This window comes from Haemorhous mexicanus, chromosome 6, assembly GCF_027477595.1.
Source record: "Haemorhous mexicanus isolate bHaeMex1 chromosome 6, bHaeMex1.pri, whole genome shotgun sequence".
Classification (NCBI taxonomy): Eukaryota; Metazoa; Chordata; class Aves; order Passeriformes; family Fringillidae; genus Haemorhous; species Haemorhous mexicanus.
Genome location: NC_082346.1, coordinates 54,500,656 through 54,515,421, shown reverse-complemented (window position 1 = coordinate 54,515,421; position 14,766 = coordinate 54,500,656). Strand labels below are relative to the sequence as shown.

General features: G+C 38.8%; 1 protein-coding gene across 1 annotated transcript in view; it reads left to right on the top strand.

Annotated features, from left to right (window-relative positions):
- Positions 1 to 14,766, top strand: part of BEGAIN (brain enriched guanylate kinase associated) — a 149,463-nt gene that overhangs the window by 93,010 nt on the left and 41,687 nt on the right. The window contains exon 6 of the mRNA XM_059848189.1: positions 3,146 to 3,212. Within this exon, the coding sequence (XP_059704172.1) occupies positions 3,146 to 3,212 (67 nt within the window). The remainder of the gene's footprint in view (positions 1 to 3,145; positions 3,213 to 14,766) is intronic.

Genomic DNA, 14,766 nt, shown 5'->3' with positions numbered 1-14,766 from the left:
CATGACTTTATCCTTATAGCAGTTTTGCAGCATAGTGAACCCTACCCTTCATTTTATTTTCAAAACCAGATTTACAAGGTTAAAATATTTCATACTTCACAATGTTCAGGCTGTCTGGGTGTATTTTTTCTGCAAACAAGGTTAAGTTACCATTTGCTCATCAGATCATTTTCAAATTTGAATAATTTTTCCTACTTTTTATTTTCCCTTCCCTTTATCTTACAGTTTTGCTTAAAGATTGATCTGACTCTGTTCCTCTTTTATCCCTTAAACACTTTCTTCCATGTATTTCTGGGTGCATTTCTCTCCTTGCCACCTACATTAGCTGACACTTCTTTTGGCACAGTGAATTTCCAGTTTGGGGTTTATACATATACGTGCATGGGTATGTGCTTGTGTACATGTGTATGTGTTTGTGCTTATTTTGACTACTTTTGCATACTGTTCTCAATAGAAACACTTTTTGAAGCTCAGCTTCCTACTTACAGTGGATTTTGTTTTTTTAGATTTGATTTGATTGTACTGGGAGGGGGTCATTTCCTCAGTCCAAAATGAATGTGTTAGAGAGCTAGAGTTTATGGGCTACTTTCACCTAAACATACAACAGGCAAGAATTGGATGGGTAAAGGCAAAAGAAGCTACAAAGTGGGAAGCAGATTGTGATAAACTCCTGCAAAACCCTCTACAACCATCGATGGTGTGGAAGTGTTGTCATTGAAAAATAATTAATGATAATTTACATTTCAATCATCCATATCAAGAGAAAAAATGAAAACAGAAGCTGAGGAACAAACCCATTGTTACCAAAATAAGTCTGCTCTCCAAGCAGCAATTACTGCTGGTTTTATTCATGGTCTCCAAGTTATGGAAAGGGAACCTTCAGGGTCTCCCTTGAGCTGCCCACAGCAGAACAGCCTGTGGTGCAAGGGCACCTGGGCTAGAAAAGCCCTGAACCAAATTTTTTCTTCCCTTTACTTTCAGGAAGTTATGCAAGTGCTTTTGAACCCATGCAAACTTTTAGGGCATAGCAGGTGCTAATGTTTAACTCAGTTTTTACACCACCTCCACCTGAACCACAAACTGCTTGGGTGCAAAGCAAGTTTAACCAGTTCTATTTTGCTTTACTAGACAAAAACTATCAACCATGACAGAGAAGATGCTGGGGCACTTCTAGGCTCAGCCAGAAGGCACTATTTTACTAAATCCTTTCTTCCTGCATCATGGCATGCATCCTCACCAGCAAAACAAAATATTTGTGCTGAGTAGCTGCAGGCAAAGCCATTTTAAGCCTCCTTGTATCAAGATCATCTTTGCTTTCTTCTGTAGCATGAAAAGATGGGGACAGAGTACCCTGAAATTTGTCTCTGTTTTGTTGACAGTTAAATGGCTGGGAAAATCCCAAGTAAACCTAGAGCTGCACAAATCAATGTCTATGCAGAGGCTTAGTGGTAAATGCTGTGAGGAGCATGGACCATGCAGGGAATTGTAAAGTTCAGTCAATCCTTTAAGTCACCTGGACACAAACACAATAGCACTATGAGAATTGGTGAGTATTGACCAAGTCACACAGTACAAGACTCAGAGATTTTCAGCCCATTTGGTCACCACCTTAGCAAACACCATTTACCACAGATCCTCCTCACAGGAAGGAAGTCTCTGCTCAGCAGATCTGTAAAACATAGGCAACATTGAGACTTGCCCCAGGGCATATTGGAATGGCTGTCCTGATTGTGGGCTGACCCTTGGTACCCTGAGGAGGCTCAACCTTGGGAATGTCATTATTTATGTCCACAGAGCAGATGTCCTTGGCACAGACATCCCCTCTCAGGTCTGTCAGCAGAAGTTATTGCAGTGCTGGGAGACCCAGCCAGAGCTCTGCATCCCTTAAGAAGGGCACTGCAAGCCACTGGTCTGCCCTCAATGGAGAATTCCTGTCATTTAACTGGAAAGGAAATCTCCATGGCAACAGAAGCCAAGATAAGCATCACATTGCCAAGAAGGGGTGGGCTGGACCTTTTGATTTGCAGCTATGGCGTGTTTGGGAAACAGATCATTCCAGTTTCAGCAGTCACTCCTAACCAAATGATAAACAAAGAGACTTCTTTGATCCCAATCCCATCCTGATAATCACAGAAACTACACCCAGAGCCAGACTTCTCAGAGGAAGTGTGTTTTGCTGTATAAATGTGGATTACATCTGAGTTCACTCTTACAGTGAAAACACTTGTACATTTCCTAAAATCTCCTCACTGCTGAAAACACTTTGACCTATTGATCAGTACAGCCATATAGATTTATTCAGACATAGTTTTCACAGCTGAGCTTCTAACATTCGCTTTCCATTTTTTATACATCCTGCTGAGGTGATGGGCACTAATGAACAAGGAGCCATCCTCCTTAGGTTCTGTGGAAATAAAACTATGGCTACTACCAAAATTCCAATGGTTTTCCCACAGGCTGTTCATTACAATACCAAGGCTACCATCCAAGTAACCTAAAGTTGTGCAGGCTGAAACTTTTCTTTGGTGTGTTGCTCTGGAATAAGTAGGGAAGCCTCATTTTGTGAATTCATTCAATCCCTAAGTCCTGATAAAAATAAATACCCATCTTTTCTCAGTTAAGCTATCTAAATATATTTCCTGGAAAAAATAGGTAACTTCTTGAACTTTTGTTGAAAGAGGAAATATTCTGTTCTAAGTCACATGTTGATGCCCACATGTTGCTACAGTCATTAGGATTCTGGAGCAATTTCACAATAAATGTTTTTTTGTGCTGCCTCAGCCTAGAGCTGAAGCTTCCTCTCTTCCATACTATTCTTGAGCCTGGTGTAAAACTGTAATTACCTTGTGCAAGTTCCCAGGCTGTAACTTGTGGCTGCACACAAGTGCAGAACGACCAACATATCTTCACTTCCTGCTGGAATGTGCTGCTAAATACAGTAAGAAAATATGACAAGTTTGGAAGTTTGCTTAGGAAGCAGGTGGTAATTGCATTTCAAAGGCAACCACTGACTGGTAACAGGACTGATAAGAAAATAGAATTCGAGTAGTGCAAGCCAAGCTTTTGTACTGATGTGAAAATACAGGTGAAAAAAAACAACATGAAAAGCAATGCAATCAGTTACATGATATCATCTTTGTTTTAGGATACAAAACAATTACCTAGCCTTACAAAGAATTAATCAGGATCTGGAGGATAAACTTTACAGAATGGTAAGTTATCATAAGTGCTTTTTTATTTTAATACATTAAATGTGGTTTTGTGGTACTTAAGTCATTGGAAAAACATGTATGTAGCTGTCACCAAAACACCCTCAAGCTCTAAAAGCAATTATGCTTAAAAAAGATATCATGATGAAGAGCTCAAGCTGTGTACAATGAAATAGCTCCACCAATTTAAATAGAAATTTCCTAGACTGATGATCTAGCTGAGTAAATTGTACCTTTAAAATAATTTTGGTTAATTTAGTTAATAACTTCATGGGATTCAAATATTTATGTTTTCATTAAGTATCAAATTAAATTCAGGTAATCCAAGGTTTTCTCATGTTTCTTAGATACTTCCACTCAGCTTTTATTAAGTGACTTAATAGAGTTTGGGTGGCCTGACTTTTAAATTCCTTCGTAACTCTCAAGCTCAGTGTATTAATTTCCAATCTGCACGTGTCTGCCACCACAATGTCAATGTCACTGTCACAAGCCAATTAATATCCAAGTGAGGAAAATACTGCAGCCTTTGTGGCCTCCAGATTGCAAGACACATCACCACTGGTTCAAAATACCTTGAAGATGTCAAGAGAAATGACAAAGCCATTGGGGCCCTGGCTCATTGCTGGTGATGTTGGGACATTGTGCTCACTGCTAGGGGTAAAACTACAAAGGACTGTGAGTAGAATGTTTAGAGAGGAAAGAATGACAGTTTTGAACTTCCAAAGATCTCAGGTAGCAATTGCATGGATAAGCAGCTTGGACTGGGGGGAACAATTTATTGTGGATTTTGAGTAAGCACAGACTGTAGCATACAGGAGAGGCACCAGCCTCTACTAATAAACACATTTTTGAAAATGTCATTGTTCTTATCTCAGAATCCTATTTCAATAGCTAACAATGAATAGGGGCCTGAGCTTTTGCAACTGGCTAACAACAGGGCAAAATAACAGCTGTGCTGTAGCTGACATTTGTTCATAAGTATAGGTTTAAACATTGTAAAGGCATAAACAACATTTGGTCTCAGGTTATTGCTTTTTTTTCTCCACTCCTTCTTTGTGGCTTTTTCTTTCAGCCCAAATCACTTCAGGATTCTGTCTTCAGCTGTAGCCCAACATTTATTACCTATGCACCACAAAAGATAAATAGAGTCATTCAGGCTGGTAAATGAAATAAAAATAATAGAAACACCCAAAGAAAGACTCTAGAAAATCCATGTGTTTTTATCAGGTATTTCAGATCAAAGCAAAGAATTTTTAAACTGCTGTTTCAGCATCCAGTTAAATCCTTGAGAAATTATTTCAGAGCACAGCACAGAAAAACTGAAAACCAGTCCTGTGGAGCACTGTGCCTTTCTTTATCCCACTAATATGACAGTCATTGAAGATAGCTTTAGAGGCTTGAAGAAGATCAATCAGGCTCTGTACACCACTTAACTCCAGACTGCTTTGCTTTCTGAAATATTGAAACTGAAGACACAAAACAAACCAAAACAAATGTCAAATAGAAACTCCATTGAAAGGAAAAAGATGAAGAAGAAAGAACCATATCTGGTTTAGATAAGTCAAACCTTTTGATTTTCAGGGCACTCCAAGAGCCCTCAATACTTCAGAGACAGTTAAATGAAATAACAGCTGGTCTGGTTGATCAGCAGCTTATGGTGGACTGGGCTCTTGGATACCTTTCTCTCGCCTTCCTGCTTAGGAGAAACAGCTGTGTGTATTTATTGTTTTGTTTTGTTTGTCATTCTAAAATCAAACACTTTGGATTTCTCCACCCTTATACAAATCCAAGTATATAAACCATGTGCTTATTTTCTCCCTCTCTCCCCTACCCCATCCCTCTGTAGGCACACATGTGAACACACACACACACACACACACACACACACACACACACACACACACACACACACACACACACACACATTTGTTCTGTTTGGTGGGCTCAAATCCAACAAGTAGGAAGAGAAAGATCCCCAGGCAGAGGTCCCTTGCTCCCCTTGCCTGCAGATAACATGGGATGCTCCCAGGAGGTGAGTTACTCCCTGCCCTAACAGGTGACTCACAATTCCCCCTCTCCCAGTGGCTGGTCCCTGCTGCTCATTGCAACTCTTCTAGGACTCCACTGGGACCTCCCTTTTCTAACATTTTTGGTATCCTGAATGTTAAAGCCTTTCATGCCTGCCATTGGTATAAGAGATGTAAAACAATAATCATTAATTCATCAGCAGTCACAGAAAAGAAGCTGATGCAGCACTTACTTGTCTTCTAGGCTCTTCTTCCTTTTGGGTGCTAATCTATAAAATATTTAAAAATATTTGAAAGCAGACTTCTGATCACAGCAAATGGTTTCCAATTGAAACCTCTGCCACTTTAGAACTTGAAGTATAAATGTAAAACACGAACCATGGTGTCTGACTTGGCTAAGTGATAAAAAATGCAATCCTGAAATCAGGGGAGAACTTGCTGTATTAAACTGGGCAAGACTAAACACATGGAATATTAGAGGAATGTGGCACAGAGTTAAAATTCTCCTGTAATGCCTCATAAAACTCCTGTTCTTACTACAGTAAGTGTCTTCAACTGGAGAAGATTTCTTTAGTCTTGTAAGAACTGGTTAAGGAGTGGAATTTACAGGCTGTCTAAATAATTAATCATAATAACTCTTTTCTCCATTAAGATCTGGAAAAAGACTAAGCAGAGTCCTCACATTTTGTACTGTGATTCCATCACAGCACTGTTCAATCAAATAATTTTTTATGATATTTAGTTCCAGTTGTCATCAGTAATCTTCACTTCCCTTTACACTTGTTTGAGCTTTTGTAGTCTGCTCTGCCATGGTCCTGCTGTGCGCAAACAGCAATTGCAAGTAGATTATTTAAGTCATCCCAACCACAAGAAATCCTTTATATGATCTCAGTCTAGCTGTATTCTCCATATGAACCTCTCTAGAGATAAGCAATGTATTTTAAAAAGCTTTTGAAGTTTTAAGGCTTTTGGTTCCAGTTAGTTCTGTGGTTTTACCTTTAATGCCATAAGCCAGATTTTTAACTGTATCCTCTTTTGGGAAGAACTGGTGCCTAATAATAGCTGTTTAATAAACCCTAGTGCTAATGAAAATTGCACCCATTTCTCCTCCCCCGTCTGCATTTTGAATGTTCTTGAAAACATGATCACAGGAATCCAGCTGCAAAGAGCTCAGGAGAACTTATTATCCAGAAACATCCTAAAATATGCCTTTTTTACAAAGTTTGAAAGACAGACTGCTGGCTGGTATCAGCTCTGGTTCCCACCTCTGCAAAGCCAGCACCAGCCCTCTGCACACAGTGCATTATACATTTTATGATCTCTCAAGATGAAAACTCTTACATTTTTGCAATAAAAAAATGTACAAAATTTACAGCTTAATTTTACCGTAGAACTTTCAGAATATTACACACCAAAGTCTGATTTTTCATTTACATCAAGGCAGGCTGGGAGTGAGACTGCCATAAAGTTGGAAGAAATTATTATATAAACAAGCGTAAGGAGGGATTTGTGTTAAGGATGATCATGTCTGAAATTCTGCACCTTCTAGCACTGCACTGGTTTTTATCCCATTCCTGCCTCTGCCTATGAGTTGGAGGAGGACTAAGAGGTACAGGAAATACTTTATGTTCTATGTTATTAAGAGTTATTTATCAAGCTCTTGCATATCTGGGGTTTCCCAGTTTGCTGGCCATATTATTTACTTAAGCACCTCCAGTTGGGGAAATCCAAATATGAATTAAATATGAGCTAGGCAGTTTTAAATGGTGCTCTGAGACCTTGTCAGGGAAATGTTATTTTAAAAGAAGCAGATTTGCTGGCTATCCAGGCCAGGAAGGTAAAGAAAATGGGAAGTGGTGAGGAATTTGATGAAAAATTTCAGTCAGGCATTAAAAACATTTAAGTACCAGCTTGGCTTTGGAATTTGAACCAGTCACAAGAATGCATATAAGTCTCTTGTGCTACCTACCAGTCACAGCCCCAATATGGTTTAAATCCTGAGTGAAAGATTAAAACAATGGAAAGAAATCCTTTTTCTCATACAAACATAAGGAAAACAGAAGCCCAGCATCCTTGAGTTCTTGAATGGAACGTGATGACTTTGATAGTGACTTTGAACAGAGTGATTTCAAGCCCATCTTTTTCATTTTCTTTCCTTTATGGAAGAAGATATTTCTCTCCCTCCCCCATGTCCCATGAAAATCAAATAGAGATGGCCTAAATATACTTAAAAGGATTTGCATGCCAAAGACAAGAAAGTTTAGAGTCAGCTCAACCTGGCAGGCTCATTTACTCACATTCAGTGAAGACAGCTGTGAATTTCAAGTGAAATTTATACTGGTTGGTTAGTTAAGGCAGAAGCCAGAGAAGGTTTGTGCTTTGTGGGCTAAACTGCAAAATAATATTTCTGTGGAAGGAAATGACCGTAAATGGCACAGAAACAAGTAATTCACAAAAATAGCAGTTGAACAAATGCATTTCTAGGAGGACTTAAGGCTAGATGGTTTTATGCTTACAGGCACTTTGTGCTAAAGATGTCAATTTCTCACTAACTCTTTTCACACTTATGTTCCCAGTTAAAAATATTGCCAAATAGGCAATAGGACCTACACACACTAACACCTGTAGCAACTACACAAGCTCTGACTGAGTAGGTTTATGAGTTTTGCAGTCAAATAAATGAATTCTTCTGGGTAATTTGGGAACATGAGCATGAGCACACAGCCTTTCAGACATCCTCAGTCCTTTCACTCTCTCTGAATAGAGATTCACTTCCCATTGTTGCTCCATTGTTACCGTGTTGGTGATGGTTGCCCTGTTCTCTTCCCAAGAGACACCTAAGGCAGCCCAGCCACTCCCAAATTGCTCTACATGAATTTGATATCTTGAGAGACTGTTCTGGAAGCTACTTTCCATTTTTCCAAAAGGCATGTGACTGCTCTGCTCTGTCTCTCCCTCTCAGCAGGACATCTTCCACAGCTATGAGCAACCAAAGGAAACTGTAAAGTGACAGTGGGCACTTCTCTCTTCCAACATTGTCTCGGTTGCATGAGGGCAAAACTCCTTCTTATCATGTGTCTTATCTCTTGGCCACTGCCAGGCATTTCTGATACATGAGGTTTTCAATCATTTTCTTCATCCTCATCTCCATGGTTTGTCTCTCAGGACAACCACTTGGGATACCATATTGACTAGCTGGGAACAGAAAAATCTGTTGTTTTCAAAGATGAAAAAACAGAAATCTGTATGGGATGTGGGTGTTTCTGACCAGTCTATTTCTTGTAAGTGCCTTGGTCCTTTGTGATTATCTGCCAATTTACCACAATGGCAGGGAAAGCAAGAACAAAAATAAGCCTGGAAAGTTGTTCTGTAGCAGGCATTTCAAATCTCAAAGTCCTTCACAAAAGCTGGTGTCACCTGTGAATATGAAAAACAGGGCATAGAAGAGTGACATGTCTTGGCCAAGGTCATCAAGAAGCAAATTTACTAATAACTTTTAGGTTTTCTCTAACAAAATCAACTACCTAAAGAAAAATATCAAAGAACTTCTTAGATTTTCTTAGATCAAATTTACAATGCCAGCTGTTTCTCTCCCATTACAGATAAAATGAAAATGGCAAAGACAGGGTTTATCAGAGAGAAAGAGGGAGGGAGAGAGAGAGAAAAGAAAGGAAAGAAAGGAAAGAAAGGAAAGAAAGAAAAGTAAAGAAAGGAAGAAAGAAAGGAAGGAAGAAAGGAAGGAAGAAAGGAAGGAAGAAAGGAAGAAAGGAAGAAAAGAAAGAAAGAAAGAAAAAAAAAAAGAAAGAAAGAAAGAAAGAAAGAAAGAAAGAAAGAAAGAAAGAAAGAAAGAAGGAAAGAAAGAAGGAAAGAAAAGAAGGAAAGAAAAGAAAGAAAGAAAGAAAGAAAGAAAGAAAGAAAGAAAGAAAGAAAGAAAGAAAGAAAGAAAGAAAGAAAGAAAGAAAGAAAAGCATCATTCAGCGTATTTGTCCAGGTCACTATAGATCATCTGTTTCATAACATATTATTTATTTTTTAAATACAAAAAAGTATTTTTCAGAAATAGTATTGCATCTACAGAATCCAAAACCATTTCCTTTAGTCTGTGAGAGATTACAGAATTAATCAAGATAAGACAATGACTTTTGTGAGGCGAAAATCAAGAGAGGAATGGAGAAAGATGAATTAGTACATTTTCTTTTTCTGGTTGCATACTTTGTCCTCACAGAACAGTACTAAAGATATAAAGGATCATCAACATCATAAGACCTTTTCTTTATTATCACAGGTGGCATGTACCTCCAGCATAATGTGCTTTGCTCACTAGAGGCGTAATATTTAATCCTGTACTTCTTTCTTTTCCTTTTTCCCTCAAGAAACAAACATTTCTTCTTTCAACCTCCTGTCACTAACATAGTCTCAGAAGATACTATTACATTGACTTCAGGGAATTAGTATCAGTCAGCATCATATCTATTCCCTCCAGCTATAGTCTATTTAGAATGTTATGATCAGGAAGGACTCTATCCAGGCAAGGCACAGCACTGATGTGAAATGTGGCAGATGATGGGTACAAGGAAATACTAAAAACACATTTTGTCAGCTCCATCTATAGTGCCAGTAGAAAGCACAGGCTGTGGAGCTGACTAGCTGGCTAGAGAGGCTTCTGAGGAGCTGATAGGAAAGACACCTTTTCCAAGCACAATTGCAATGCTGTACGAGACCAAGGAAGTTGATGGCAAGTAAAGCTACCCTCTGGCTTCCAGCAAGTTTGCCCTGCTGTCATTGGGGTTAGGTAATGAACTGACTATGTTAATTTATAAACAACAGATCCTCAGCACTGCTGGTTTCCCAAAGAACTGGTCCTAAGTCAGCAAAATAAAACAGTTCTAAACTTGGAAAAAACTTTTTGTCACAAAAGATATTTAATGCCTGGAGCAAATTCCTGAGCACTTGAAAAAGATGAGTAGCCAGCTCCTGCTTAGAGGAGCAATCAGCCTGTGTAGTGATACTCTGCTCATCCATATTTTATGTCAAAGAGCACATCTAAGCAGAACCCAGGCCAGAAATGGCAGGACCCTTCTCCAGCCTGGGGCCAGGTTTGTTTGCATTCACTGAAGTTAGATAAAGTATCCCTGTTTATCATTTAAATTTGCTGCTCGGATTTGCATTCAAAAAAAGCTGAATGAGAGGTGGCAGGTGCCTTTACCCTGAGCTCATGTTAGACTCAGGAGATACACTGAACTGAAAACCTCAGGAATACTTCAAGATGACACTGTGACAAGAAGACCTTTAGCAGGAGGTTGTAAGCAGATTTTATCATAATGTCCTTTTACACACTGTGTGCCATGTAGGTTGGCATTATTTCCCCTTGGGAGCAAACCCTGCATCTGTCAGGGCTGAGCTGGAGTGCTGTGTGAAGCGACACACCCTGCTCAGCCACTGCAGGCTTCCCCAGGAAGAAACATTAAAGATCAACACTAGGACTTGTTGTTCCAGGAAGAAAAGTAATCATCCTGCATTTCTTTTACAGATCACCTGCACAGAAGGAAAAGCATGTTTTTACTTCCCAAGCAGAACCTTGACAGCACTTTGCTAAACAGAGTTCTTGCTGTGATACGTTATTAATTAAACACCAGTGTCAAAGTTTCTTTTTCCTTTTACAGCTACGGAATTGCATTTCATGGGGTAGTCAAGGAAACAAATCTTTACATGATCTTTGCTAATACAAGGTTGAATATGACATTAAGAGCAAATCATTCTTGAAGTGAAATGCCATAGAGCATGATATCAGAGTCCTCAGACAAAGCACTGCAGCCCCATGATGTTATCTTTAACAAAGTTATAGTATTGGGAAATCAAGGACAGAAATCAGATTCCTCTGTAGGTGATATTTAATCAGAAAAATAAGAAACAAGTGTTGCTAACTGCAAAGGATAAATTCTATAATTTAACTCTGATGGACAAATTAGATCAGGTCAATAATTCAGACTTGAGGTAACACCTGATTTATCAGAGAATAAGATTCTGCTTATTTCCATACCACTGCTTTTTAGAATAGATCTAAAATGGTTTGGGCACAGAAGATACATTTGTAGCACATCCATTTATTCAATTCCTCTGATCGATCATAAAAAGAAGAAAATGCCAAGCTTGAAGATCACACTATGAATTATGCTGCTGTTGTTTTATCCTGTCAAAAGGTCCCCAGCAATCAGAAAAGGCTGCTCAATAAGTAAACCTCTGCCTGCCTAAACTCTATCCTCCTCCTCTTACAACTCTTTTAGTAAAGAGAAAAAGTAGATTATAAAAAATTCAGCTGTCAGGTACATTTCTTTCCTGAAAAATACCTTTATTGCTTTGTCTTTCCCTTGGCATGTCTTCTTGAAATCCATCCCCAGCTCTAACTCATTTTTCTCCCTCATTGAAACCACTTTTTTTTTTATCCTATAGTCTTGGGATACCCTTTCTAGGCTCTTGGAAACAGTTGACAATGTATACACAAGCATAATGAAGTGTCCAGTAAAGCATTATCTCATTCCTCTTTGATTTCTTAGGCATGCCTTGGCTTTGTTTTCTCTGTCTGCCCTCTGATATCTTCATTCTCCATAACAGCATTTGAGAGCAACTGTCTAAAGTGGCTTTCTGGTCATGTGGTGTAAGGATTTCACTATCTGCTGGAGAAATTTGCTGGATTTTCTCACACCTGATTCCTTTCTAGTTGTATTTTAAGTCTTGCTACCTCCATAAACTTCTTAATTATTGCAAAACATTTCTATGGAAGAATAAATCTCTTTATTTTGGATAATGATTGATATACTAAACTTTCACATGACTACAGATTTTTTCAATGAGCTTAAATTAACTTCATTCACTCTTTTGACTATTCTTCCCCAATGTACCATAGAATAATCTGGCATGAGAAGGATTACAAAAGACTTGATTTAATTATATGCTCTGTCTGAGCAAATACAATTCAATTAAGGAAGATGTGATTATTAAATCTTAAATGCATTAGCATGCATCAATCAGCTCTATGAGCTCTAAATTAATAAATAGTTCTTTCACAGTTACCCAACTACTAGACAGAGAATCTGAATTAAAACCTCTAATAAAATTAGTCCAAGTCTCTCAATACATTTTTAAAGCATAATTTACTGAATGGATCTTCATACACCAACTGTAGTAATTTCAATGAAATTTGTTCCAATATTGGGTGATGTTGAAGTAGTAATATGTTCTGTCTTGTACCAAAATATAATTTTTTTGTATGAAGGGACTAATTGAAGTGAACACAGTACAACATCGGCATGTTTTTGTCTCAAATTAGCTGATTATTTAACGTCTCTATCAAAACTTCTGGTACTTTTCTGTTTAAGAATTTTTGCTATTTTTCTTTCACATTTCTAGTATAGCTACAGAGAGATATCAAATATTTCAGTGACTAAATAGACAAAAGATGCTTAGTAAAGTAAAATTATTATTTCTATACAAGATGCCAGGAAAGCAAATTATAGTTTAAGTTACCAATTATTAAAGTTATCTTATTAAGATAGATTTAATTACTTCTAATAAGCTGCAGCCATTCAATATCCAACTCAAGATGATAATGAAAGGTGTCTCAGTGGGGAAGTTAGTTTTGTTAGATCTCCAAGATCTTGTAAGAAAATGCAAAGAATTGAAAATATGGCTGTGTCACCCTGCTGCACTAAAGCTTCTGACATGTAAAGCTCAATCCATGTGACTTTGTGGGGTTGACACAAGAAGGAAGCTGAGCAAGCAAAACTCTCCTCCAGAGACATCCCAAGGGCTGTGGTTCCCTTCTCTCCTTGGCTGGAGTCCTGGGAACCCTGCAACCAGGAGAGACCCCTGCCAGCAGCTGGAGAAGGCAGACCTTTTCCTCCTCATTCTGATTGTCTCTGCTTATTCACTTTATTTTTTTGCAGTTACACATTTCCTCCTAGAGCACACTGAGAAGGGAAGCAGACTGTAGGCAGGAGAGATGCTGCCAGACCCGTGCAACATCAGGGAAAGCAGCTGTCCCCTCTTCCCTTCTCAGGGTGACTGGAGAATTATCTCCCTGTTGGATGATTCCCCAATACCTGCTCTGCTCTTCTGTGAATTTTCATGCTGTTATATTAATGCATCTTCATCCACGTGCTCCCAGCTACAGTGACGCAAGAGCTCTGTAAATATAACATCAAGGGAAGAAATTCCATTTGAGCAGGGCTTATTTTACTCCTTGGTGACACATGTAATTGCCTTTATCTGCTGCAATGAGATTTTTCATAAATCCTCCCTACATGGTCTTGCTTAGTTTTCTATTGCTCAACTTCCAGGAATTTTTCTTTTGGCTAAATAGGCAGAGATAAAGAATAAAGAGTGAGAATATATTCCACAAGGAGGAAGAAATACAGGCCAGAAGCCCTTTTGGAAGAGAGTTCTAAAGAAGCACAAATCTGCCTGCTTCTTTCAGCATTTTAACTGCATACGCCCTCCCTTAAGCCGATTTATGCAGTTCTAAAGGCTCAGAGATTAGAATGAGGAACTTGAATGGTTTGTTCCCCACAGGTGTTAATGCCAGCTTGCTCTTTTGTCTCTAAAACCCTTCCCAGTCGACTGCTTAAAGACAGGAGCCATTCATACAAGTCCTGCTCAGAGAGCCTTCCTATGCTAGATGGAAAACAGAATAGAAAGCAGGAAGGGAGCTGATAGCAAGGCACATGGCTTTCGGTGGGGTATCTGGGTTCTGTAGAATCCTCATCCATTTGCTGTGAGGAAAAGAAGAGACTTGGTTTAGCTGTATTCATCTACAGCAAATAGGAAAACTTGCCTGTGAAACTGGTGGACCATACCGGCCAGGCATCAACCTAGGTAACAAAAAGGGGATTGAAAGGTGAAGAAATATTCTCTTTTGCCATAAAATCAAGGTGTCAAGGATAAAACCAACGAAACCCCCCCCAGCTGTATGAAAAGAGCCTCTTCAGCTGCCTATATGCCAGAACTAAGAATCTAGTAATAAACTCGGAGATTTAGAAACAGTGTGCATTGGGGCCAGAAAATTACTCCAGCTCACAGAAAAGACTTGTCTAACTAAAATGGTTTGCATAGCTTGTTTGGGATAGACTAAGTGGATTGAAGAGTTTGGGAACAGCTCTCTGTATTGTGCCTGGCAATTCTAAAATAGTAGTCCTGAATATAACCCAAATATTAAGACAGCAGAGGTATATCTCATGTTGGTCTCTACCTGCCACAGACCACAACACTGCAGCAAGTTGGTCATAATCTCTATAAAGAGCTGTTTATGACACACAGGAGGGGAAATTCTGTCATCTTTAGCTTTAACAACCTATGCTGATGGTCATTTACAGCCAGTACAGAGCTTCTTAACAGTGGTTAAAAAATTAAAGTAATGATCTCCTGATTATGAAAATGCTGCATTAAACATGAAGCTCCTTGCCTTCATTAAAATAAATGCAGGCACTCATCTTTGAACTGAAATGAGTTGTAGCTTAAGAGAAAGAGATGATGAA